The 26,237-nt window shown below is 29.7% G+C and overlaps 1 protein-coding gene across 1 annotated transcript in view; it reads left to right on the top strand.

The window, feature by feature from the left end:
- LOC124369310 (ubiquitin-conjugating enzyme E2 G1) overlaps positions 1-24,114 on the top strand; it is a 34,676-nt gene extending 10,562 nt beyond the window's left edge. The window contains exons 5-6 of the mRNA XM_046827255.1: positions 9,442-9,573; positions 23,186-24,114. Of these exons, the coding sequence (XP_046683211.1) occupies positions 9,442-9,522 (81 nt within the window). The 3' untranslated portion in view covers positions 9,523-9,573; positions 23,186-24,114. The remainder of the gene's footprint in view (positions 1-9,441; positions 9,574-23,185) is intronic.
- Positions 24,115-26,237: the final 2,123 nt, after the last annotated feature.

Genomic DNA, 26,237 nt, shown 5'->3' with positions numbered 1-26,237 from the left:
GATCATGTGACGAACAAGAAGAAGAGTAGCATTGTATTATGTTCGGAGTGTATACACTAGTGCAAATTCGGCCACGACTGCGGGTACGGCACTAGCTGAAAATAAGTTTTGTGTGTATTGTCAATCCTTGCATTGAGATGGTGGTTATTAAAAGATTCCTACATTCTAAAATAACCAAAAACTTCTTGCTATTACTCCAAGTTTTCAATAGCATAACTAAGAAGTCCTTTTGTTCTTCTTTCTAGTAAAATAATTTAGTGTTCTTACTTCTTCCTCAGGCAACATCTTTCCAAATGCAAGTACACAGTTAAAAGATACATCTGTTTATGCAATCCCATATTGAAAAATTGCAATGCGACTATATTGTGTAACTATGCAACATGAAAGATGGACATGCACATGATTGATGTCATTGTGTACTGTATGTACCAGGCCTTAGTGCGACTAACATGGTTTTGTATTTTGGCTGTATTAGCTAATAGGCTAGTACAGTGGCAACTGACTGCATTTCCAGTGATAATGCAAGCCAAAGTTTTGCCTTTTTTCTGTTGCCCATCAATAGAACCCTGCTCTTGTTATTAAGGTGCTATGTTTATTCGTCAGATTTTGAACTGTCATTTATAGCAACATGCAAGTTCCAAAGTTTGTGTTTATTCTTAAACTCTAAGATCCTTTGAGTTGCTGCAGAAATCATACATAAAAGATTCAATAGTAAAAATCGGCAGTGTACGAGTGACATAAGTGTTCTATGTGGGAAGATCATTTGAACATTGATTACACTCAAAGTGGGCACTCATTCACTTCCACCACAAATTTGGAAGTTGATTTCATTACATAAAATGTGCACAGTAATGGTTTAATAATAATGTATTCTAATGGCCATGAATTTGGAATTTCACATAGGAGTATTGATTGATAGTATTCTTCATGATGATTTGAGAGTATGCATCATGTTTGCATGGGTTCAAAAAGTTCTACACCTGAATAAAAATAAATGAAAGTAAACATTTACAAGGGAATGTACAGTTAAAGATGAGTTTCTTGATGAAAATTGTAAAATTAATTTGAAAGGAGGTAGCGTTGTAATGACTCAGATAAGGTGATGGAAAATACAATGATCACTGTGAAGGAACTTCCGAAAAATTAACTTCAGGAATGTTTTGAACAGCTGTATGAATGGTGGAACAAGTGTGTGAATATAGGAGGAATGTACTTTAAAGGAAAGTAAATTAAAATTACTGTATATATTTATAATATGTAGTAATTCAACAATTCGAGGAACTTTATGGTTCTACCTCATATGTGGGGAATGTGCCAGTCATTTTTAATGTGTGAGCTAAGCAGGAAAATAAAATTCTTAAACTAACTTAAAGACCACTTACAATATTAAAAATGCTGATGAGATGACACTTGTCTTTTATTAAGTAAGAATGACAAACCCCTTTTTTATAAGGCTGTAGCATTCAGTTGAGGAAAAATAACAACAAGCAATGGAAGATTCTTTTGAGTTCTAAATTTACTAGAAATTAAAGTTTAAACCATTTGTTATTGCTAATTCTAAAAATCCGCAATGCTTCAGAGGAGTAAAAAGTCTTCCATCTGACTATATCTGTAAACAAGAAGGAATGGATGGCTGAAGGTTTTTGGACAGAGCTGAAAGACTTTATAAACTTAATGAGTAAATTGGAGAGTCTTAAGGGAAAAAAGCTGCTGGAACCCTCTCCATGCATTTTTATGAGAGAACACTTATGTGCATATGTACCCGTTATAAAGCGGTACTGTACCTATGGTTTTGGAATTTTTACCAAGATTTTAACAGTATATGTTGAAGATACAGGAACAAAATAATAAATTTGTAAGGTTATGTACATGTTAAAAAAATATTTTTATTTTATTTAAGAAAATGTTTTTCTTTTATTTCAAACATTGTTTTCGGAGAATAGCGTTTGAAGAAAAGAGTAAAAACTGGGTTTAAAGGATTATTTTTAAAACAGTCCAGTGCCATAGTCATCATTGTCTCCTCCTACTGCTTCTTCTGTTTTCCTTCTCTATTGCCTCCTTTTGATCCTTCCTTCCTTTATAATGGCTTCAACTGTTTTTTTTTCAGTCTTCTGTACTCTTGCTTCGTCGTTTATTGAGTATTTATTCCAATATTGAGATTGAGTTTAAACTGCTGATATCCTCCTTGCTTTGCTCCATCATAAAATGAAATTGCTGCATCCATGATACAATTTATTATAGCCAAAAAGATTGTTTTAGTACATATATTCCATATTACATGATTCAGACTTTTGTTCAGGTTTTGGATTAATGCATTTTTTAAATAAAAGCAGGACAATACTACATTTCACATTGCCGCATAGCCTGATGGCATTGAGGTCAGCGCTGAAATACAGTGAAGTATTTTGAAATAAAAATTAAACCATAAAATAAACCGTTCACTATTGTATATTATATATCATTGTTTTCAAGAAAGAGTAGAAAATTATTTCATCTAAAAAATAATGAATCTTTTTTTACTTTTGTGCTAGCTTTTTTCCCCTTAAAGTGGTCCCGATTTAGAATAAAATTCTTACCTTCAAATACAACTTTTACACTGTTACAAAAACATTATAAAAAACCTGAAGAACCCATAACACCAGAATATATATATATATATATATATATATATATATATATATATATCTTATATATATAAAAATCTTGAGTCACGATGTATGTTGCCAATAAACTCCAAAACGACTGAACCAATTTCAATCAAATTTCACATGTATCCGTAATTTAGTCTAACTTAGAAGATAGGATAGTTATTATCTGAATTATTCGCTTATGTCGTGAATATAAACGAATAAAATGAAGAAAAGTTTTCAAAGCGCCTGCACATTATAACCTGCAATTACGAGATAGATACGTATATTAAACAGTGAAACACTATTTGAAGGCGCTAAGTTATGATGTATAATTGTCTAAACTAAATTTTTGGTTGAACTTAAAGGTTGAGTGGTAGACCACTTTGTAATAAAATACATTATGCATGTACAATACATTTTTGACATATTTTCTTGATCGTGACATCAAGGTAAAATCTACATCGGGTTGGAAATATAATTTACTTCAACCAGAAATGCTCATACGCGGGCAAAACTTACGAAAAGCGTGCGAAGCCGCGGGAAACAGCTAGTATATATATATATATATATATATATATATATATTAATTGTAATAAAAAGTTTGTTTTCTTTTTAATCTATTGTAAATATGTGGGTAGAGTGCAATTACTTTAAATAATATAGAAAGTTTTAGGCCTCATTTTCATGTGAAAATACATATGCCTGATTATTTTATGTGTTGAAATAAAAAACTGAAATAAACAATAAGTTTTGTCATAATCTGTTGTGTGTAAATAAAACATAAAGAGTAATGTAAATAGGCCTTGTCTGTGTTAATAGTTTATTACCCACATTCGTTTTGTTTTCTGGAGGGAAAAAACAAAAATGTTAAATTTATTCGACACAAATTTGTACAGTTAATTTGAGTAGAAGAAATAAAAAAAGTTAAGACACATGTATGTATTAAAATAAAAATGAATTGATGCAACAGCTTCAAAATCTACATGAAACTGAGGATTTACATAAAAATGACAAGCAATATTTCCTTAATATTAAATTATAAAGTAAACATATAATAAGATAATACAGTATTTATTTATAGCTTTACTTTACATTTAAAGCCCAATCATAAAAATCATGTACTACCTTATTTTTCAGTGATAAAAAGTTTTACTTTTAAAAACTATAATGGTGTACTTTGACTGTAAATTCAAATACAACCAGGTAGATAAAATGGCAATTTCTAATCAATTCCAAAAGGGTTACCAATCTCTATAATGATTTCATCTGAACCATGCATGTATTATATATTTTAAATATCATCAAGCTTCATTTAAATTCCAAGTTATTTCAAAGTTAACCTATTCTATTATAATGTGAACTTCTTACACTTTTTCCTTATTTATCATTTTTTCCTTTTTTACATCTACCAATCATGTATTGTTATCTATTTAATTACCTAATGCAATCTCTAATTTAACAGAAACCAATTCTTGGTGTTTCCTACAGTTACTTTATTGGTGTAATTTCAAAAAACAACCTTTTTCTTTGGATTCAATTTTTTTTCTTGGAATGTGTTTTAGTTAGATTGTTGGTACATTCCCCTCTTGTGTTGTTCAGGAAATACTTGCTGGGTCCTGGATGTAATTTATGTTTATTTCTATAATAATGTCATCCAAAGTTCAAGATCAATTACTTCTTTTTCTTTTACTTAGAACTAAAATGCTTCTTAATACACAAACTAATCACTTTATGGTTTGTTCTCTAAAAAGTGGTAGTAACTCCAGGTACTAATAAAATCCTATTTTTAAATTGAACCTACTCCTCTCCTCAATTACTTCATAAGTTTTATTCAATACATCATTTCTGCAACTTATACACTAATCATAAAAAAGAATATTACAAAAACCAAAATAGTCCGAAATTTAAAGCATTGTGTGTTGTTTGTTATCAGATTTGTATATTTTGAATGTGATTTGAAGTCAATTTTACATAAAAGTTCAATCTTTTAAGTTAAACCTTACTTTTTACAGTTCTCTGTAATATTTGTATAGGTTTTTTTCTAAAATATAAACATGCAAAAAGGTGTTTCTTTTGAGCTTTTAACAGAACCTTTAAAGTTTGAGCAAGTACGAGTAAAAGCTGTAGTCATACTGGCTTTCAACCAACTCCGGCCTTGAGCTTCCAGCTAGAGAACTATACAAACTATACCATTAACCACCACCATTCACCATTAACAAGGACATTTCTATCTGATTAATTTTAACTCTTCTGTCAAATTGAAATGGTTTTCAAACAAACAAACAAAAAAACAAGTTTTTTGTTGATTCTAACCAACTGTTAGCAATAAGCAAACAAACTCTTAGCTTTAGGGTAATGTTAGAAAAACATTGTGGAACTTGATGAACAAAACATAACAAGAAGTAGAGGAGCATATTGAGTCTAATCAACTTTTCATAATCAAGGGTGATTAATAGGCCATCGATAACCTATAACCACTGTTTATCCAAGAACAAGTAAAAATCCATTCAGCTGTTACACAAGTCTGTCATTAATTAATCAATAGTCTTTGGCTTATTGTTAGAGTAACCAAGAAATGCATTATACTTTACTAAATCAATTAAGATTACATTTTTTGAAACAACAACTTATGTGCAAATTATCTTTTTGTAAAACTTTTAATTGATGTGATATGGGGAACAGTATGATTATGAAAATATTCTGTTTTGAGATTTTATAAAGTAATACTATTTACAAGTTTTGGTGGAGTTTCAGTTTATCATTAGTGAATAATAAGATTTTGATTATGTTGCATACTTAAATAACTTGTTAAACTATATCTGCCTTCATGTGAATATTCTTGAACAACCTGTTTTCCAGTTTGATTTCTAATCTAGTATGAAAGCATTGGACTCTTACTACAGTAGGGTCCCGAAAACTCTGCACTCGTTAACTCTTCAGTCCGGATAACTCGGCCACACTTTGGCAGGGCAAAAAACCCCTCGTGCAGACTCGTTCAAGATCCCTCACTCCTTTGTATCATTCTCCAACTCCTCTGTCACGTGTCTGGTGCTGGTGGCTCAGGCTTTTTCAACCTGCAGCCAGTCAATTGTTTTGTTAGCCGTGTTGCATAACTCAATGTGATACTGTATTGTTCAGAGTTGTTTGTGTGCATGCATTATAAATTATAAAATGTTTAGCCTTTTTTATCAAAATATTGTATACTTTGGTAGCGTTGGTTGTGCCTTAGCAGCTTCCTATGACATTTCAACATATTATAAATTATGGATGTATTTGTGTTATTTATTATGTGTTTTAATTTATTTAGACTTAGTTAATTTCTTAGATAAGTATTTTTGCAATGCCTATTATACTAAATTGTATTTGATGGCAATAAAATATGATTATTGATTATTGGTCAGTACTCTATGATGGCATCTTCCATTTAAAAGAAACGAAATTAACTTGTCTATGGAGCAAAAGTTACAGGCATTTAAGAGACTGGAAAATTGCGACCATTTTGAAAATGTTTTAAGATAATTGTATAATATTTTTTTCATCAACTGGCCATATTAATTTAAACATTTGAGTCAAATTTGGTATACTATAATAAGTAAATATTTAGAATGTGGGGTCAGGTGATAGATGAAGTTAACTCTACCAGTTGATAGATTATCTCCTTATTATATGTAACTTCCACTTAGTATATTCTACATCAGTGTGAAAACTAAATGTGACAAACCACAATGAAGGACATGTAAAGAAAGAAATGTAATCAAAGTATTCTGACTAATAGAGCCAACAGAACTGATTTTCACATTTGGACATCTATTTATATCTAGGGTAGTATTTACAGATTTAATAACAGAGCTGTATTATCTGGTTATGGATCTTGTGGTGGTGATAAGTCTTAATCCCACTGTTTATTTCCCTTATCTGAGTTTTTTGTTTTATTGGTTGAAGTAACAGTCCAAGTGCATAAAAGTTAGTATCTATCAAAACTGTCAGTCTCAGACTTTTAGTCCCTGTCTTCATTAGTTTCACACAAAATATCTGGAAAGGCTAATATTATCCTCTTCTTGTCAACCTCATTTTATTCAAAAAAAAAAAAAATGGAAAGGCAGTATTGGAACTGTCTGAATAAAGTGACTACTTCTTATAGCGGGCTGTGAATATATATCTTAAAAAAATATGTTTGTTAATTTATATTAAATGGTTATCTTTTATATTTTCAAATATGACGCACTCAATTCTTTGACATAAAAAATTGTTATATTTTCTATTCATTCAATACATATATTTGTAATATTGTTACATTTCATATATTACAATGATCGCTGGCTTCTAAATATTAAATTAATAAATATTTATACATTTTCATTATTATCGTTTATATTAGTTTCTATAACTTGGTCAGTATCATTTCACTACATTCTTGTATTTCCTAAATAATTACTTCATTTTCATTGTCATTATATTCCAAAAATGAAATTATGGGTAATAACTGAAATTATAAAAAAAGTTCTTGAATAAACATCTTGTAAACACATCATCTATTGTTGTTTCATATCTCGTACTTAATTTTATTGTTTGACATTGTTAAATTTGATTTATCTTTTAAAAAGTCATTTAATGCTGTTGACGTTTCTTCGGCAAAATTTGTATTAAAATATGTTTGACGTAATTTATTTTAAGTGTGTTAAAGTCAACATAGCTACTAATAACAGAGTATGGATTGATTTTGTAAATTTTGACAGCTTTTAAATTGGAACAAATCATTATAAAACCACTAGTTTAGAGGATGGTTTCGTTATTTTCCCTATCATATATAATGTTGTATGTTACTGTGGATTATGTTTCCCTTTTAATCTCTTCTAACAGATTTTTTATTAGTGTAAACTTACTTCAGATCAGATACTTATATAACGGTTTATTTACATTTTCTTTTACATGAAACAAAGGTTTTTCCCCATGCAAAACATACATCCATAGCCCGCCAATAGAAGTAGTCACTTAATAAAGTTAAATTTATAAAAGGAGTGTTCAGAACCAATTTCATTATTATTATTATTGGGAGAATTCTAACTTCATCCTTGGAAATGAGTTATCGTCACTGATCCCTGACTACACACAATTGTAACACATGTACGTAACTAACATCAAAATACAAATCTTATTATAAACACAGAATATTAGCAGCAATGCGTAGTTTTATTCACAGAAATATCTGCCCTATTAGACTAATTGTGGAATCGTTTTGTGCAATTGATAACATTGCAGTATAGGTAAGATTCCATTAATCTCGATTAATCTAGACAATCAGTCAGTGATCTATTGTTGTCTCTGGTCTAAATGCTATAGTTTTTCTCCAAAAAATGTTTGTACAATTCTCTCATCACATTGAAGTTATTATACAATTTGAAGTTAGAAAGTCTGGAAAGGCGAGATAATTTGGTGTGGTAAACAACTTAAAAAACACTACACAAATTTGTCACCAATGGCATTTTAAAATTATTAAAATAACATGACATATCTAATTATAGACATGAATGTGGGAAGATAACAATACACGGAAATTTGATTGGATACATTATTCTGGCTGCGTTTGAGAAGATTAAAATAAGTATCCCATTTTGAACATGAATACTAGATTGTCACCCTATTATTTATTTAAATTCAGTCTCAATTGTATACATACATCTTTTTATAGTTCCAATACTTACTCTTGACTGTTATACATCATAAAGAACTTATTTTACAGCAATTTTTAAAATATTGTAACATTTAAACCATCTCCAACTTGTTGCATAATCTACAAATCTCAATATTTTACATTGATAAAATATTCCTAACAAATGCTGTAAAATAGTTTCCTACTTATTGAAAACTAGATTTCAATGATTGAGGAAGTTGTTAAGAAATTAATAACTGCAGTAATTTTTTATAATATTAGAAGGACCAATTAACAATATACACTTAACAAAATAATGATATGTTTCAAATTGTATCTACAGTACTGGTGCTCAACATTCATTTGCACTACCACAACAAATCCATGTTATATAGTCTAGACCAATTCAATCAATCAACACTTTTTATTGCCATAAAAATAAAGATCATTGAGAAAGCCTTGTTACAGCTTCTATTATAAATATAGCCAAGTCAGTTATAAATCTTATATTATATATTATGTCAACACAAGCTACAATATACAAATACAGCTAGTGGGATTGGGGAAATTAAAATATATTTTAAAATAAAATAATTTTTTGATTGAAAGCATTAACAAATTGTATAAAATGGGTTATCTAATAGCAATAAGTAATGTTTATTCAAAAATATTTTTTATTGTACTTTAGCACTAAGGGGGTCGTGTACCCTCAGTGCAATAACAGAATTGCTTTCAAGAGATTTGTTCAATCTATTAAAATGAATAGATGCAGCATTTTGATTTATGGTATTGTGGGGGTGTGTTTTTACTGCTAGGCTTTACTAATTGAGGATTTTGAGAGATGTATTTCATAGGATCAAAACGATACAGGTTTACTATGTCTAATTTTTACAAATAGTTAATAGAGGTTTACAATTTTCAAGTGGGTTATTGTTATGTTATGTGCATGTAATGACAAATAACAGAGTTTTTTATTGAAAACTTCAAGACTTTGTTTGAATATCTTATCACTTACATCCCTAGTTTTTTATAAACTTGTAACAGCTCTAGTAGTAAAAACAAGACATTACAATGTCTTGTTTGTAATAGTATACAATAAATCTTACACATTATAGTACATCTCTTAGAATAATATTAATTATTATTGTTATCATATTGCAGAAAGAATGGAGAGAGAATTACATGGACTTCAAAAGGAAAGTTGCTAGATGCGTTAGAAAAAGTCAAGAGGAATGTTTGTAGGATATTATATATTTTTAAATTCGTAAAGCACAGATGCCATTATAACACCAGGTAATTATAATGTTATTCTAACTTCTTACAAACAATACAGTTTGAGTTAAATGAACTGGATTATAATAAAAAAATTCTTATCTTTCAAGGTTGCAATTATTTGTGTTACACATGAAAGTCTGTCATGTTTAGAGATATTACGTATAATTTTTCCAAAACATTAGAGTAATACGAATATACAATCAAACATATATTTTAACCATTTAGCAAACATAAAGTCATATTATGTTATTGAAAAGTTTTATATAATGTACAAAAGGAGCAGAATTATATAGTTATACAGTAAGATTTCATAACCTATCTGCTTTACAAAAACTAGTAATCCTAAAAGTGGTATCTGGCCCATATATACATGCTGTTTATGTGCCTCCTAAATGAGTGAATATTTAACCATTAATCACTTAAAAATAATCTAACTTCAAAAAAGAAGACGTAATCTTTATATCAGTACCAATTTTATTGGGGTTTCTTCCATTTTACTTCTTTAATGTTTGTCATAAATTTGAAGATTCAGGAGACTATATAATAGAGCCACACTTCTTTACTATTATACTTGTATATATTACATACTGTATATACATTGAGTTCAATACATACATGTGTGTTTATACATTATCGAGTTTTTATTCATTTGCTTAGATTGACGTAAACATATGCTACAGAATAAAGTGGTATAATCATTATAGATTATAAAAGGTATAAAAACGTTTTGAGGATTGGATCCTCTTCGTCAGGTAGGGAAGGAAAAAAACTATATATTGTTGAAATGAGCTTAATATTTTGAGAATTGTATAATAGGAAAATTGTTCTTCCTTTTCTCTACTACTTAACATGTTGGCCTATTCAATTATATAAAATTTATGTGCTACTTATTAGATTAAACAATAGATCAACATATGTTTATTTAGATGTATAACTCTACACAGAAAAAAAGACTATTGAAAACCTGTTTTAATAAATTCATTAATTGTTTTTTCATTTAATTGTATCATTAAATGATACTCATTCCAAATTATCAGATTATGTTAACTGACAAATTCCAGTCAGAAAGTTAAAATATGTTTGTCAGGTATTATATCTTATAGTTATAGTTTATATATGGAACTATCAAGTTTGTGTATGGAAATAATACAATAATTGTGGAAGACAAAAGACACCAATACTAGACAAGAGCTCATAGAGTGTTACAGATTAGAGAGCTCTTTAAGGAAAAAAATCTATCTTAAGGGTCTACAATTTTGTGACTGTTTGCCTGAGCCACTTAAACTTAAAACTAATACTGCAACATTTTTAGTTTACTTAAAGATTATTTGTTAAAATCTTCATTTTATTCTCTGAATGTGTTGTTATTGAGGATTAGCTAAATAAAATGTTAAATATGTAGGTTATATAATTATTATCTGTTTGTCAAAATTTTTTGCTATAGTTTGTTTGCTATTTAAAAAACCCCAGAGGATTACAAGGCGACCCTTACACCCGAACACACACACACACTGTCACGTGCAGCCCGGCCTACCTGTCATCCCTGTGCCCTGTCACATAGTAGGCCTTAGTCTGCAAAACTATTGTATTCTATCATTTTTGTGTTAGGTTAATATTTTTGTACTTTGAATTTTATTTCATGAAAATAAGAATCCACACACAAAATAACTATGACACTCCTGGCGTATCTTAGAAATAAAGCGGTCAATGATCACTTTATTTCTAAGATATGTCAGGAATTTCGTAGGCATTTCATGTTTGTGCTCTATTTTCATTAAATAAAACGCAGAATTAAAATATTATAAGAATAAGATAAAAATATGAAAATTGGCAATTTGCAGACTAAAGCCTAATATGTGCATCATTGAAACAAAAGTGACGACAGGTAGGCAGTGCTACGCTTGTGATGGTGTATGTGCGTCGGAGCGCAAGGATCGCCAAATCCTCAAGATTCTTGAGGCTTCTGACAAACTATAATAAAAGATAATTCAGGGGATAGGTTAGTAAAGATGTTAGTGTAAATATTTATTTGTATTTTTTTAATGATTTCAGTTGTCTTTGACTCTATTCATTATGTATCAGTTTATATATATATATATATATATATATATATATATATATATATATATATTGAATAAAGAATGATTTTATTGATTCTGTTGTTACATGGGGTGATGATGTACCATTTTTAGATAGGATATCTTTTTTATTAATTCCTTTTGCAAAAACCATTGTTTCCAGATTTGTACAACTGTATCAGAACTACTTTGAGTTTGTAATTCGTGTATCCATACCATCAAACTTATGACAGGCAAGTTCATCAAATGAACGTTATGTAGGCGTTAGATGCAGCAGGTACTACTCTGTCAAAATTAACAAACTTATGTCTCCTAAAACTTGTGCTATTACAACAAAACACTAGTTTTTGTATTTGATTCCTACACAAAATTTTACTTTCGAATTAGATCGGAATTAATGTTTTCCCTCAAAATAATTGGAACTATATCCAAGACGCTTAAGATTTTTGTAGTATTGATGTTAACTAACTCTACGTCATTTTAATAATTTACTTTTGTATGTTTTACATATCTTGATTTATAAGAAAATTATTTGATACACTTTAAACTGCTTTTTAATTTTTTGTTCCTATAAAAATCTCAATTTTTTGTTCCTATAAAAATATCAGTATAAACTACATAAAAACTTCAATGGCCAAATGTTAGATGTGTTTAAGTTGTAACTTTATTTAACTAAACTTCAAACAAAACTGGATTTTTTGTATATGCAGAGTGTTCACAAAAGGGTGTCTCAAACTTCTCATGATATCAAACAAAAAATATCCTATAAACATAGGGTTCGTTTAGCCACCAGTTACCATTTTGTATTTTTTATGAAATGAAATATCATCTCTTCAACTAGTAAAGCTACACTTTGCACATAGGTTAAGCCACATAAAGGGATGATTAAAAGAAATATTTTTTTGTTATTTGTATTGATTATAAACATTTTTATTTTCTTATGTTTTAATTGAAGAATCCTAAATGCCCCAAATATAGGTAAAGATATTATGACCACAATTCAACAATATAATGTTATAATCTGCTGATTGTTGTGGCTCACAAATAGTGCTGGAACATAATTATAGTGTATATTGTTTAGTACTCTGTTTTTTAAAAGCGCATTATCTCTTATTTATCAATCGATTTTCTTAAACTGAGCATTGTTGGAATTGTAATTAAATTGTCAAACTAAAATGTAATAAATTAGACTTTTACGTTTAACCCTTTCCTGACAAAACATGGGTGCCGCCCGGTGTGCTGTAGTTCTGCTAGCAGATGAATCACAGGTACCGCACGGCTGTTATACTACGTCTCATTTCACTGACGTATGATATTAGATTGAAGGGTTCTGCTGGCTCTTCATTACCTGCTGCTAAATCTCAGGATTAGTTTGAACTATTTGAAACAATATTGCAGCTTTTTTTTTCATTATATTTACTGGTTTGTTGACGAGAAACAAAAGTTTCAGCTGAGTGAATTGTCTGCCGATAAAAACAATGTAGAGCCACTGTGAATCGAGTTCTTAGTACTTTTATTGTTGATTTTGTCATAATACAAGTTTGTTATTTGTATTTGTTGTGTATTGTTGTTTTGTTACAGTAAAATAAAATTATTACTTTCAAATACAACTTTTACACTGTGACAAAGACATTATAAAAAAAACCTGAAGAACCCATAACACCAGAGTATATTTTTTCTGTTTTCATTGTAATAAAAGTTTGTTTTCTTTTTAATCTATCGTAGATATGAGGATAAAGTGTAATTAAATAATGTAATCAGTTTTAGGCCTCATTTTCACGTGAAAATATATAACTTTTATTACTTTGCATTGAGTTGCTAGGTTATAGTGTTGAAACAATGCATGAATTATTCATTTGGTACTATTTATTTTTCTAATGGCTGCAAGTACAAGTAGATTACAAATTAAAAACATTAGTTATATACTAGAAGATGATTTAACATCCAGTGATGAAAAGAGCAATTTGCCTCATCCACCTGATCTAGGCCTAAATATCCCTAACAATAACGATTTGTATTCATTTTATTTTTTACAGTTTATTGGACTAGAAATAATATCACACAAAATAAATAAGTTAAGATACACATATTCAATTTTTTTTTAATGATTTGATTTGCCAACAGCTTTAAAATATACCATAAACTTGGTATTTTGGTTTAAAAGCAACAACAAAATATTTGTTTTACTCTACATTTAAAGCTTAATCATTAAAAACATCAAGCATTACCCTATTATTTCAAAATTAAAAGTGTGTTTTTTTATACAACACTGTACTTTAATTGAACATACAACCAGATAGAGAAATTAGCACTTTCTAAAGAGTCCCAAAAAGGGTTAAAGATTTTAGGAAGTCACCATTTTAAATAAAAGATAATAAATATTTATTTTCCAATATTTATATACATGTTTACAATAATAGACAATAGACAAATTCTTTATTGACATATTCAATTGAGAATAGTACATTGCGTCTAGTACATATCATGTTTCTAATTAAATTATATAATCTAGGAATTCATTTTCTGAATAAAATGGTCTTTCTTGTAGCCTGTTGGTGAGTGCATTTTGAAGACGTTTTGGTGATTCTTTTCTTAGAGGTTCCAGAAGTTTATTGAAGTAAAGAGCTCCTTTGTAGGACGGCTTCTTTTCAGAGAGACTCAGGTGGTGGACTGGAAGAGTAAAGTTCAAAGCATTACGAGTGTGATGCTGGTGGAAGTCTTTGTTTCTGGTTTTTTCTGAGTTGACAGCATGGCTCACTTCTTGAATGTAATAAATGGCAAACTTAGGAAGTCACTGACCAAAATCAAGTAGCTGGTCAGTGTAACAAACAATACATAAATAAACAGTTTATAGCTTGCTCTCACATAAAAAAACTAAAAAGTCAACAGACTGCTCTCCGCGACGTCTGCCCCAGTATACAACCAAAACTACAACTAAAAGAAAGACATATAGCAGATTTTTATACAATATAAAGTCATTATTAGAAATTAATTAGACAAAGTAAAGAATAAAAACAGTTTTTAAAAAATACAAAAGGACAATCTTATGCACTAAAATCATAAATAATTGTTCAAAAATGTATAAACAAATATATTAAAATAATTGAAAATTTAATTAATTTATTATATAAAATTATATACAAATATCACATACGTACACATACATGCATATGATAGTTTTACACAATCAGGTTAAAAATGATGTAATAATGATGCAAATAATGTAATAAATGGTTACATAAAACTTAAATTAGTACACTCGTTAAAAAAGCGATATCAGGTTTTGTAGCCAGGATTTTAGTTAGGAGCAGAATTGTTTTAAGTTACTACTCGATTTAATTTCATCAGTCATTTGATTAAATAATCTTGGGCCTATGGATTGTCTATAGAGTTCTTTATTAACTTTAGGTAACCTGAAGGTTCTTCTTTTGCTAATTCTAGTTTTATATGTCAAATTACTTGTACCTAAATTTCCGCTTGTAATAAACAAATTCTCAAAACTTTGTACACGTACAGATGTTCCAGGGGCAAGATTTTCAATTGCACATATAGTGGAAAGGCGCTATCTCTTTTGCTTCTACTTAATATAATATGCATAAAATAATTTGTACTACTTTTAACCCTGGAACTGGCGGTCATATTTCTCTCAGTGGCAGAGTGTTTTAGTACTTCATACATTGCCTTATATTTATTTTATTATTACATGTTTACTATAAAGTATCTATAACTTATTATATATTTCTTTATTCAGCATTGTTCAAGGAACATTTTTCACATAATATAATTAAAACAAAAAAATACCCTTACTCTACCTCTTCGGGAAAAAAATGTTTTTTAGAAAAAAGAAAAGTTAGTTCAACATTTTTTATTTGTAAAATTGTTGTTGTTAGTGATACGCAAAATCCAAAATATACAAAAGGAAGAGCATTTAATGCTGAGTAAAAATAAAACAACACATAGTTTATAAGGTATTTATTTTTACATGTGGTAAACGATACAAAAATCTTACACTGACATTCGAAAGTGCTACTTACCAACAAAAGTAAGAACTTCAAAGCTCACTTGGATTTGTACAATCTTGTAACTATTAGTTTATATTAATTTTCTATTTTTTAATTTTTTATTATATATTTTTTTAATTATGTTCTAATTGAATGTCTAAATCGGAATCCTCATCGTTGCTTATTTCATGTACAACTAGTTCTCGAATGTCACTTGAACGATCGCGGAAATTACGATCCATTATGTAAACACGCACAAAAAACTTACTACTTACTTAAAACTTACTGTTGTGTAATATACAGAATCATCATTACAACGACCTCAAACAAACAATAAGCCAGAAAAAACACCATGCAGGTGACGAAATAACAATAGCCTAATGAACCAGTTGACTCATCGCTGCGCGCGCAACTAGCGCGGTATGCGGGAGAATGTAAACAAACAGTTTAGAGATTACAAAACGTATGGACGTGTAACGAAACGATAAAATTATTTATTAGTGTATTATTTACATAAATTGAACCTTCCTCTTTCGATTGGTATCAATGTAAACTAGTTCTCGAATTTCACTTGAACGATCGCGGAAATTACGATCCATTACGTAAACACGCACAAAAACTTACTATTATTGTGTAATAAACACAACCATCATTACAAAGAACTCAAACAAACAATAAAAGAGACAGGACACCATGCAGCTGACGAAATAACAATAGCCGAATGAACCAGTTGACTCATCGCTGCGCGCGCAACTAGCGTGGTACGCGGGAGAATGTAAACAAACAGTCAGAGATTATAAGACGTATGGACGTGTAACGAAACGATAAATGATTTATTAGTGTATTATTTACATAAATTGAACCTTCCTCTTTCGATAGGTATCAATACCGATACTCTTTGATCGTGTTTTAAGTACGTAATATTGAGAAATAAAAGACGTATTAAAACGCCCGATATCGGGCGCTGCCATCTAGGATGCGACTAAAACGCCCGATATCGGGCGTTTGCCAGTTCCAGGGTTAACTTGTTTATCAAAAATTTATATGTACTTCCCCAGCAACTAATTGAATACTGTAATCTAGATTGGATTAGGGCAAAATATAGAGTACGCATAAGATTTGTATCACAAAACTTTAAAACGTTAAATTTTTACTTGCTTAACCCTAGAACTGTTAATCGACATAATTATGTCGGTTAATGCCGCTTTTGTGGTGTTAACCGTCAAAAGTTTGTCGATCAAACATTCCCTCGTATAATTACTTTTTATAATATACTCCGGTAACGTATCGATATAATTCATGCACCATTGGATTCGGGAAGAAAAATGCAAAGGAACAGATGAGTTTTATTCCTCTTTGTATTATGGTTATGACGTAGCAAGCTTGTTATTTTGAACGTAAAAGAAAACGCGACGCCGTTTGTTGTGACCGCCATATTGCCGCTGCCGTTCTGTATCACTTTCGTGCCGAGCTGTGGATATTTGTAAGTTTTAATAGTTTTACGCGTGTTTTAGTGTCGTATTTAATGTGTAGTGTGTTGTTTGATGTCGTAGTAGTGTAAACATATATATTTTAGAATAAATCAATTTCTATTTACTGAAATATGTTTGAGAAATTACCGGCTTTGTGTAGGCTATGGCAAAATGACTTGGCTAAAATTCATTTCACATAGTTTGTTATTGTTTTCACTTACTAAACGTTATTTATAGCACTCTTTTAGCTCTGAAGTAACTATTTATTTTTGGTAAATAGATAGTTTTCACAATAAAATATATATTTCCTGTAATTTCTTTGGTTATATAATATAATAACAGTTATTCTGTTTGGGTTATTCTATATTTTTTCAATATCTTTAGTTATATTTATAGTTTTCTAACTACATAATATTTCCTATTACTTATAAACCATAAATTTTGATATAGTACAAGCTTTAGAAACTATTTTATATTTTGCTGAATGAAAATTTTTCGCAAAATTTTTGAATAATGGCAAAATTTAACTTTTTTTACTTTTAAAAAAATAATTTATGGTAATTATTTCATTACTACTGTATATTCTATTTTATTCTAAGTAATAAAATATGCAAAATAACATGTATTCATAGATAAATGTATTAGCAAAACTTGTTTTACCAAAGTCTTACGTGTACACCCGATTTTCAGAACTTATACGCATCGCTGCTTTTTGTTCTATAGCTTTATGATGCTTTCATAAATGTGTATAATGTTTATGTTTTTCTGAAACTAGATAAAATTTGACACAGAATGGCTATCTCACTTATAAATATTTCTCACTATAACTTCATTTGCTAGGTATGGTCCCCCCCAAATTTAAGAAATATTTTTCGTAAATTTTATATTTGATTAAAAAAAGTGTTTATTAGAAAATTTTTGATGGTTAAATTTACAATATAGTGCAATTCTACGTTTAATTTTGAACACAAAAATATATACTCTTATTTATATTGCTTTTATTTTATATTTTTAATAATTTTTTAAAAAAAACCTTGCGCGAAGCTCCAAAACAGCCCGACACTACAGGATGAAATGACCGCCAGTTCTAGGGTTAATAGTTTCAAGCAGTTTGTCCTCAGTGACCGGTAAAATGAAAAATGAACTTTCAAGCAGTTTGTCCTCAGTGACCGGTAAAATGAAAAATGAACTGGGGCCAGTAACAACTGAATCAGATGACGGGCAGCTAGTGGCACGCGCACACACCTCACTCTGACCTTGAGGCGGCACTCGGTTGTCTGACTGAACGGAGTCCCTCCCACATGACAATATCTCGTTCATTTATCACATCACCATTATCCATCTTGATTTTATGTACCCCTTTTTTATTATTTTTACCAGTGATACTATTTATGACCTTCCACTGTTGTGTGGAGTCACCATTACAGTTTCTAATTTTTTTGCCAAAAACACTTTTGTTTAGTTAGATAAAATTATTGTTTTATATTATCGCAAAAACCTCTGTAATAAGTTCTAAAATTATTATCATATGGTCTTTTTATATATTATATAGAGCTTTTTCCTTTTTTTTCAATATTTCTTAAAATATATCTATTTATCCAGGGGCTAATTACTTTGGCCTTTTCATATGTTGATTTTATTTCAATTTTTCTCTTGCAACTGTATTATTTTGGTTAAAGAATTAAATTTCTCATAACAGCCATTCAAAACACTCTCTCCACTGTTTATCCTTAAGTTTAATCTTAAATAATAGTGAATCGATTATGTACTTCTCATCCATTTCATGTAGTCTTTTAGTAATATTTGTCCTAGTTTCACAATTATAATTTAAGCCTAATACACAGTGATCAGTAAGATCAATATAAAAAACTGCAAGTTTATACTCCGATTTTATATATATATATATATATAGTCAATGCAGCTATTAGATACTATTCTTGTAGGGGAGTTAATTAATGATATATAGCCATTGTTAGTTATTATACCTTTATATGATTGGGAAATTTCTGAAATATGAAAGGTATTGAGATTAATGTCTGATATAAATAGTATTTCCTTTAATTTCTAAGAAAATATCTGCAAGCTCTTTTACATAATCTTGTACAGAAAATTTGTGTAGTCTATATACACAAAATAATTTAAAATTTATTTCAAGCAACCTGACGCTCAAAAGAAGAATATCTGCAGTTTTCATATTAACCTTAATATCATTTACAGCAATGTTATTATCTGTAAAACACAATATTCCCCAGCCCTAAAATTATCATTGCAACAAGCAAAACATTGGTATCCCGGGATGCTATAAAAGTTTACCTCATCACTACCTATCCAAATTTCACTAAGTATCACAAAGTGTACTTTCCTTTCAAATGAGTAAATTCAGCCATAAAATTATTAAAATTAGCTCTCATACTTCTTATGTTAGTATATATCACATTAAAACAGTTAGGATTCTTTGGTTGCTGAAAAAAGTGTTAAAATCTAATGTGCCTGATTCTGTCATTTATTTAAGCAAAAACAATTAAACGAAAATACTTTATTACCATAAATCCTACCATAACCTACAACATTAAATGACCATAAACATAACAAATTGTAACCCAACATAACCATGGTCTAACAATAACATAACCTAGAAAGTAACTTACACAATGTAAAACCTTCTGTAGTTTCCTTTTCATGGATTATTTACTTTAACCTGTCAATGCCACTTATACTTAGTACCTTTACACATTTATCTCCCTGATCCTTTCTAACAAAAATTTGCCATTATGGCACCAAGCATACTTATAGCCTATATCATGACATTTGGCTTTTAGTTTACTCAAAAACAGTTTGTTTTCAGGGCACAAATAGTCATTAATGTACACTCTTTGTTTACTGAAGTGAGGGTTTACCTTATCCGCCGTCAAGGTCCTGGCTTCTCTTAACTTTCCTATCCAATTGTTTTTCACACCCTTCTTCAGGAATTTAACTATCAGGGCTGTGGGACACTTTTTTTTAGGTCGGGATTCTATGAGCTGCTGTAATTTGAGTCGTCCACTTCCATGCCCAGCGCTAGGCCCAGGTCCTTCACAACTTTGGGCACGTCCTCATTTTGAGAAACAGGACTACCATTTATTTCGATGTTATTTCTCCTACTATATTGTTCAAGATTTCTTAACCTTTCTTTTGTATCCACAAGTTCTCCAGTTAGCGCAGTACATTGTGTTTGAAGTTCAGAGTTTTCTTTTCTTAATGCAACTAGTTCATTCTTTAATTGTTCTATTAAACTGTTATTTGAGTCTACTTGAGCTGACAAAAACTCTACTGAAGTATTATACCCAGACATATCCGATCTCAAAAGTTTGTACTTCTTTTAATACGTCAGTTTTAAAATTTACCATTGCTTGGGCTCTAAAGTCCTTCAAATTATCAGAGTCTGAGGTACTTACAGGTTTCATTTTTGACAGTAGAACTACAACTCCTGCATTTATAGTTTCCAGAATGTGTTTTTTTTTTTTTCCTTCAACATCGCTCTTGGTACAGTTTGGATGGAAAATCTCTTTACAACCTCCATCACACATAACCTCACCTCCGTTATGATTGCATTCCGTTTTGCAGACGCCACAGATAGCAGACATATTTACTCGTAGTGAAGTATAATGATTAATGTAGTGTTATAACAACAAAGTTAAGCCAACAGAACTATTACGCAATACTCCTACAAGGATTAGTCATGTAGCGAGCGCGCACAGCTGTTAACTGCTCTCATTAGAATCTCCTCATTGATAAAAATAAAAATAAAGCTTCTATAAAATTTAATGTTTTCTGTAATTAGGCCTTTAGGTTATAAGGTATATACCAAATTTTAACCTATTACAACCAGCCGTTATCGGATAAAAATTTGTTAAGTGTGGAAATAAAATTGCGGCTATTGATAATTATTGAGTTTTCACAGAGTTTTAAGATATTTTGATTTGCCTTAGGTCCAGGAATAATACTTCAAAGTATTGGTAGAGAGTTCTTTAAACCCCAAACAATATTCAAATTTAGCATCTTATTTTGTTTTATATATATATATATATATATATATATACAAAAGTTCAAATATATTTACTTTTTGTAAAGAAAATGAAATAAAAATGTTTAATAATGAACTAATTTGAAAGCAAACACTCCAATAATACACCTCTTATCTTTGTGAGGCCTTCTCGTGTTCAGACCCACATAACTGACTAAAAGTGGTTACAATAATAATATAAACAAGAATATATTTAATATAATTCAAATTAATTAGTAATTCCAATAAGAAAAGAGCTTCTAGAATGTTTAAAAATTGTTTTAAATTTGATTCAATATTACAAAACCTTGGCAAAATTATATTTTACTCAAAACCCCAAACAATATTCAAATTCAGCATCTTATTTTGTGCATATAACATTTTTTTATAGATTCTGCCTGAAAATAAAGCATAAATAACGGACGTTATAATACCTGAATTGCCAAATTATATGATTATGCAACAAACCCTTATCCTAATTATAATGAATCATTCATGTAATACATGTTGATGTCATATAAAAAAACTAAATTGAAACTTACTAAATCGTAAAAATATGTAAATATTTATTTGAAAACAGTTTGGCAGAGTAGGCCATTACTTACAGATAAACGAAAATTCTTTCAGAAACAATACAAATAGTACTGGTAATCATGGTTATTACAAATGTGTTATTACTCAAAAACTCACCTAAACACTTCAAATTAATAAAACCTGTTCTTTTTTACTGTGAATTATTATAAAATCCTTTTATTTAAAAAATATTTCTGAAATGGAGCATAGTTTAGGTTCGACATCTCCTTTAATTCTATGATGGTAATAAGATGGTAAAAATGTTTGAAGTTTAGCCCGTTCCAGTCAAATCTCCTGGACCATGTAGTTCCCATGTATTTGCATTTGTATTTAGCTAAATGCAAGGTTTTAAATAAAATATTGTTATGCACTTTTTGGCTACTACATAGTTTTGCTTATAGATTCTGGTTAAATTTGAGCACAAATTACTATAAGAAATACTAAACATAGAAATTAAATTTGTTGTGCAAACTCTGATATGATCAACACTTTTTAGAAAATCATACAAATTAATGTGTATTTTTTAATTTTGTGTATTTACAGAACGTCTTAGTTATTTTTGATACAGCACAGGTGTTGTGTATTGTAAATAAACTATTACATCAAGTTTTACTTATGTCTCTAACACACAAAGTATATTTTTTTAAACACATACCTTTGTTATTTTTACTGGTTTGATAAGCTCAGTTTAATTCAAAACTTCTTAAAATCCCATATACATCTATTCAAAGTTGTAAACATTTCATAAGAGAGTATAAAAAGCAAGGGATAATATTGATAATCGTGTGAACGTTTTTTTATTAAAAACCAAAAATAGCATAGCACGCTCGTTTAAAAGTCAACCTTGATTAGTAGTACTATTACACAATTTATAGGTAGTAAATGATCTCAAATTATCAAAAAGAAATAGGACAGTAACACTAATAACTGAAAAAAAAACAATAAGGCATTCATGATTCATAAAACTACATTAGTATTGCCAGCACAAAATTTCATGCTACAACAGTATACGCTAATAAAGCTATATTGACATCAAATAGCCGATCATGCACAATATTACATGAGTGGCGATATTTTGGTGGAATTGAAAATCAGCAATGTTACTGGAGCAATTATATAAGAGTAAAAAGAAAGAGTAATCATTTTTTTATGGATTAAACTCAAGGCCTTTTTACAACAGTTGGCTCTTAAAGGAAATACTTTGCCATACTGTAAATATAGTATTACTTCCTAATTATACATGCATTAGGCATTGTAAAAGTTATTATATACCAGATGAATAGTCTACTGAATATAGCCATTCTCATTAGACTAGAACTAGATATGGTAGTATGGAATAATATATCCAACAATATTACCATAGTTTAGACACTTTGTTAAGGGTTTAATCCTTTGCCTTAACTACTATTAAGATTTTCCCCATACTAGTCATAACTATTAAAGAATGATTTGATTGTATTTCAGGAGCGGTCAGCGTACAACGTACATGATGGTATCTGTCAATGAAGGAACTGAAGCTTTCTGCTCTATACATATATTTGTACTAGTGTTGAGCTGGACAGTGGCATGGTGTGACGTGGCGCTACGTTACGTTGCGTTAGTTGTCAGTGAGTGAATGTGAGTGAATGATACGTCATGCAGATAATGTATAAATTTAAAAAAAAAACTCATATAAACTTAAACCGATCCCAGGTGTTATTCTGTTTATTATATGTCGTCTGTATATCGTTTTTATACCAGTACATATATTAGAAATTTATTTAATTTTCAGCCGATTTAGTGAATGTTTGATATTACTTAGTTCTGTATACATCTCCGTTGTCAATATTTATTGTCAGAAAACTGTTAGTTTTAGATTTATATTTACCTGATCATTAATTAAATTGTATTATCTGATATTATACACACTCTATTCTTGGCTTCTTGTAAGCCAGAGTAGCGTGAGGTGCCGACCGAGATATTAATTATTTCAAGATATGTTTATAATTCAAGAAGGAAAGTTTAGTAAAATGTTTTAAAAAATTTTGTTGTTTCAGACTTATTGTATAAGAAAAGAGAGATTATATAGCGCTAAGAAAATACTTTTATATGAAAAATTTAAAAGTTAGCTGTTTGCAAGGAAATTAAATCTGTGGACTAAACTAATTTATAGCAATAATGATACCTCACAGCTGAATGATGTTTATAGTTGAAATTGATTGTATTGGCTGACTTTTTAGATGCATACTATTATCATTGTACATTTATGGAGAACATCTGAACTTAATATATTGAAGCATTTCATGTCTGCGACATACCACAACTTGTTTTGTAACAATAATATGGAGGATTTACAGGTAAAATTGAACTTTCAATCAAATAATAATAAAAATTGGATTTTATACAGAAATTAATTTTGGTTATGCTAATTATTTGAATATAATCAAATCAGTGTATTGGAGTACCTTTTACTGTAATTAATCTGAATCAAAGGACTGACATACATCTAAACCACTACCTCAAGTGTGATTTATATTTAGTTTGTAGTTCACAACAAAGTAGGTAAATATGTTATCTTAGTGAGAAATGTACATTCATTCAGTAGGTTTATTTGTTTCTGTCTTTTTCTTTCTAATGAAGTAAGTGGGCTAAGAAAAATGTGATAGGATATGAGATGTGTGTGAAATCATATATCTGTGAAAGTACTGTACTACAGAATACAGAACAAGACTTAACCAAATATGAAAAATCATTTGAATAGATTACAAATGAGGACACTACATTTTAAAATAATTGTATTTGTAATTTATTAGGTCATTGTTTCTTATGATGAATGGAGAAAGGATTTCAGCAAAATTTATCAAAACCTTCTTTTGTTAAAGACAGGAAAACTTTCTATATGTAGAATTATAGTTAGGTTTTTATTGTAACATATACAATTTGTTCAAGATAGCAAATTGTAAAAATTACCTGAGGTGTTATCACAGGTCCGTTTTACAAAGAAACAAACTTAACAGTAGTTATAAAGATTTCTCCTTAAAAGTGTAAACAAATTTAAATCACATTTAAATAATTTAAAATTACTTAAAAGGAGAATTTTTACAGTTTTATTTCACAACTATAACATAGAAGAACCACCAAGTAAAATTTCAGCTTTACAGTATAGGCATTATTGTCCTATTTACACGTATACATACACACACCCATAGGAAGTCCAAAAAGTAAGTCAATAATAATATTAAACATGTAGTTGGAAATTCGAAGACTAGCTCAAAAATAAAAAACAAAACATGACCCTTATAAAAGTCACTTATTTTCTGGAGATATCGGTACTCTTTGTAAAAGTTACATGGACCTGCTTTTACCTGAGTATATTATTACTCGCCTTCAGCTCACTGGAGGCTACGCCCCCAGGCCCCCAAATAAGGTTATTTCCAAATCCCTGGATAAGCGGAATTCGTTGACAGGTTAAGTCCGGATAATAGATTAGGAATCATTGATTTAAAAGTAGACCTGTTTTATTGAATTTTCAAGATTTAACCAAAGTTTTCACTTCAAAGGTGGTTTGTGGCTGAACCGTTAGAGGTATGACAAAAAGTGATTTGACCTTTCTTGTACGAAATTTAATTTTATCTTTAGTTGTGTCCTTGGATTTTAGTTAGTTAGACCACTCCAAACTTTTGGAGGGTTTTGTGTTTGTGAGCATAAATAAAATTCACTCCGTCCATAATTACTATTGACCTTTGATAACGCTCAGCCAATTCGCGATGTGCTCTAATAGCCACGTATACTAGTCACTGGTTTACGAAGTAGTACAAATTCAATCTGGAACTGTTATTAATTGCACCAATTTTAGTCGGAAAAAAAATACCTAAAATTGCCAATTCACAAAAAATATTTTGCCATTGAAAGCGTATAACAGGCTTACTGAAAGATATACAACAAAAAGCTACTGAACCTTTTTTGTAGATCCTATTAATTGCTATTTATAAAAGTTGTTACGTTTAAGCTAGGATAAAGGGTCAACCCCTATCGCCTCCAGTAAACAAATTTTCACGTCAAAATTACAAAATATTAGCATTTATTAACCAAACCGATGGAGATAGGGCAAAAAGTCACTGAACCTTTTTTGTAGATCGTCTTATTTTGTATTTAAATCCGTTTTTTAATTTACCTTGCAATTTACCCTGCTTGCAAATTTGGGGATAAGCGGAATTCGGTGACTGGTTAAATTCGGACGTGAGGTTTCCAAGATTCATGTTCACAGTTGTATCCGTTCTCGAGAATGTGCGGGTGTTTTGCTAACACTCAGCTAATTTTGCTAACACATCACTTAATTTTCTACAAAATCCATTGATTATTTTATACATCACTCATCATTTATTCTTTGCTGTTTTTACAAAGAATAAATGTAAAAACGGCAAAGAATAAATGATGAGTGATGTATAAAATAATCAATGGATTTTGTAGAAAATTAAGTGATGTGTTAGCAAAATTAGGAGACAAGAAGAATTTGGTGATAACTACAGTCCGAGAT

The sequence above is a fragment of the Homalodisca vitripennis genome, chromosome X (assembly GCF_021130785.1).
Source record: "Homalodisca vitripennis isolate AUS2020 chromosome X, UT_GWSS_2.1, whole genome shotgun sequence".
Taxonomy (NCBI): domain Eukaryota; kingdom Metazoa; phylum Arthropoda; class Insecta; order Hemiptera; family Cicadellidae; genus Homalodisca; species Homalodisca vitripennis.
The sequence above is the reverse complement of the archived record's forward strand: the minus strand, read 5'-3'. Positions and strand labels throughout refer to the sequence as shown.